The 2,227-nt window shown below is 33.7% G+C and overlaps 1 protein-coding gene across 1 annotated transcript; it reads right to left on the bottom strand.

Annotated features, from left to right (window-relative positions):
• Window positions 1–652: 652 nt before the first annotated feature.
• Window positions 653–1,328, bottom strand: LOC119643402. The gene is made up of 2 exons (XM_038042751.1): window positions 1,159–1,328; window positions 653–1,097 (listed from the first exon to the last, which is right to left on the bottom strand). The coding sequence occupies exons 1-2, from the start codon at window positions 1,183–1,185 to the stop codon at window positions 720–722; spliced, it is 405 nt and encodes a 134-aa protein (XP_037898679.1). The 5' UTR covers window positions 1,186–1,328; the 3' UTR covers window positions 653–719.
• Between the last annotated feature and the right edge of the window lie 899 nt (window positions 1,329–2,227).

The following is a 2,227-nucleotide window of genomic DNA, read 5'->3' as shown; positions in this document are numbered from 1 at the left end:
CATGTAAGATAATTACCTTTTTTTTAATAATAACAACTTGTTCTTTTGATATGATTTTGTTATTACACAGATTGATGCCTCCAGCCTTGGCATCAATATTCATATAACGAAATATTTATTTTTACAATAGTTTTTTTTGTTTCTGTACATTTTAAGCAAATAGTCACTAAAGCAAGTTCGAGGGAAAAATTAACTATAAATTATATATGAATAAAATGAAATAAGAAAAACAAAACAAACAAAAAAAAAAACGAGTAAAAAATTTACACCGGTTTGCTGTGTTTATAAAAAAAGATTTAATTTATCTCATTTTCCATTATTTCCGCTTCTTGTTTTTTAAAGTTTTTGATAGAAGGATGCTGTGACAGCGCCTTATTTCCATTATTTGCCAGATATGTTGAAGTTATATATTGATACATAAGGAAACGCAGCCAACTTTGTCCACGCTTCGGCCAATCATTATATATTCTTTCGTTCGGAGCGATTTTAGCACATGAGTTTTTATATTTTTATTTATTTGCTTTAAAAGTTCATTTCTCATGTATGTTTGCTCTACCGGCGTGGACGGATTTATTTTACGTTTACCGTGCGTTTCTAATGAACGTTCCATCCAGAGAGTTAATTCATTAAAATATTAAGTGAAAATTGTGTGAGTGCGTATTTCTTTTTATATATAAAAAGTGTTTCTACAATTTTTTTTCCAAAATCCTCAAAAACATTTAAATGTTGGCAGTGTTAGATAGGGTATTAACTGCAGAAGCAGTAACAGACGACTCATTGAAAACTTCATTCAATGATGCTTGAATACGACAATCCGCCGGTTGTATAACATTTAAAACGTTGGCGGCGTGGTCAATAATCGGAATTTCCAGCTTGCTTTGAACTGCATTTTCCCAGACTAAGTCGAACAAGTATTCCAACGGTTCCCGTTCCAAAGGGCACTCGTCCCGATTTGGAACCGCAGCCAAACATACATTGGCGCCTTTAGTGTGCATTCGCTCCAAGAGAGCAACGTTAAGATTTTCAGCACTTAATGAAGTGTTGTATTCAAATAATTGTTCTTTGGAGTGGTTGTGTACACCTTTTCTCGCAAAAAACTACAAGATGGCCGAAATTTATTATTAAATCTTGATTTTTATACAAATTTAATGGAAGTACCGTTATAATATTGTTGCAATCTCGCATTAAAAATTCTAAAGCATTGGGAAGATGGGTCTCCACGGATTGAACCACATCAATAAACCAACATTTGCCGTTATGCCATTAGATATTGTATTCACTCAAAACACCGTGCACTAACTTGGCCTCATTAAAGAGTTTATGCATGGCCTCAACAACCGCATCATAAACTACACACCGCTCGCTGTAACTAAGTGAAGCGTCTATTAAACTATAAACTGTAACTATACGCTGCCAATAATACTTTTCTTCAGCTCATGTAGTGCTTCGTGTATTCGTCCATATTTTGCTGAGACGCTGATACTAAGAAGCTCATTAGATGATTAAATTTATTTATTTATTTGTTTATTTTAATTCTACTTATACATGGAACTCAACTAAACAAGTAACAGTCTAGTTGAATTGGCACTTAAAGCAAAACTTTTATTAATTAATAATAAAACTTAGTATAAGTACATAAAAAAAAAAAACAGAGAGGAAAAAAGAGAAAAAAAGCATGAACAGAACCAGCCTAGAGCCACACTTACAACCGGTACAGGATCTAATTGCAAATGAACCCCTAAGCCATCGCAAACATGCATAAGCCTGGCAACCGATAGCAGTTGACAACAATTCATTTTAAAAGCTAGTTTAAGTACGACATAGGTAAATCGCGCTGATTAAAATGCACTGATTAAAACTCCGGTTCGATACCTTGTCCTTTTTTATACTAAACAATCGGATATACGCAGATCCGCTAGAAGGTAGAAGGATACGTAAAGCCTCTACGTATGGTCTACCTTTCTTTACACTTAACTTAGTTGTATAGCATCCTAGTTTTGTCATCTTATAGTTCTTCTGAGTTTTACTTATTATAGCAATTGTTTTTTTACATTCTTCATCATCCTCCTGGGTTTAAATTCCTTCTACGTCATGTCTGAATGCATCACATAGAACATAAAAGTGTTGCTTTAGATTAGGAATAACTAACACTGGAGCTGTAACGCGACATCGTTCCAACTCCTCAGAAGCGGCTAGTTCTTAATATATTAACAAAATATTCTTTATT

The sequence above is a fragment of the Glossina fuscipes genome, unplaced genomic scaffold (assembly GCF_014805625.2).
Source record: "Glossina fuscipes isolate IAEA_lab_2018 unplaced genomic scaffold, Yale_Gfus_2 60684, whole genome shotgun sequence".
NCBI classification, from domain to species: domain Eukaryota; kingdom Metazoa; phylum Arthropoda; class Insecta; order Diptera; family Glossinidae; genus Glossina; species Glossina fuscipes.
This window is presented reverse-complemented; position numbering and strand designations above follow the sequence as displayed.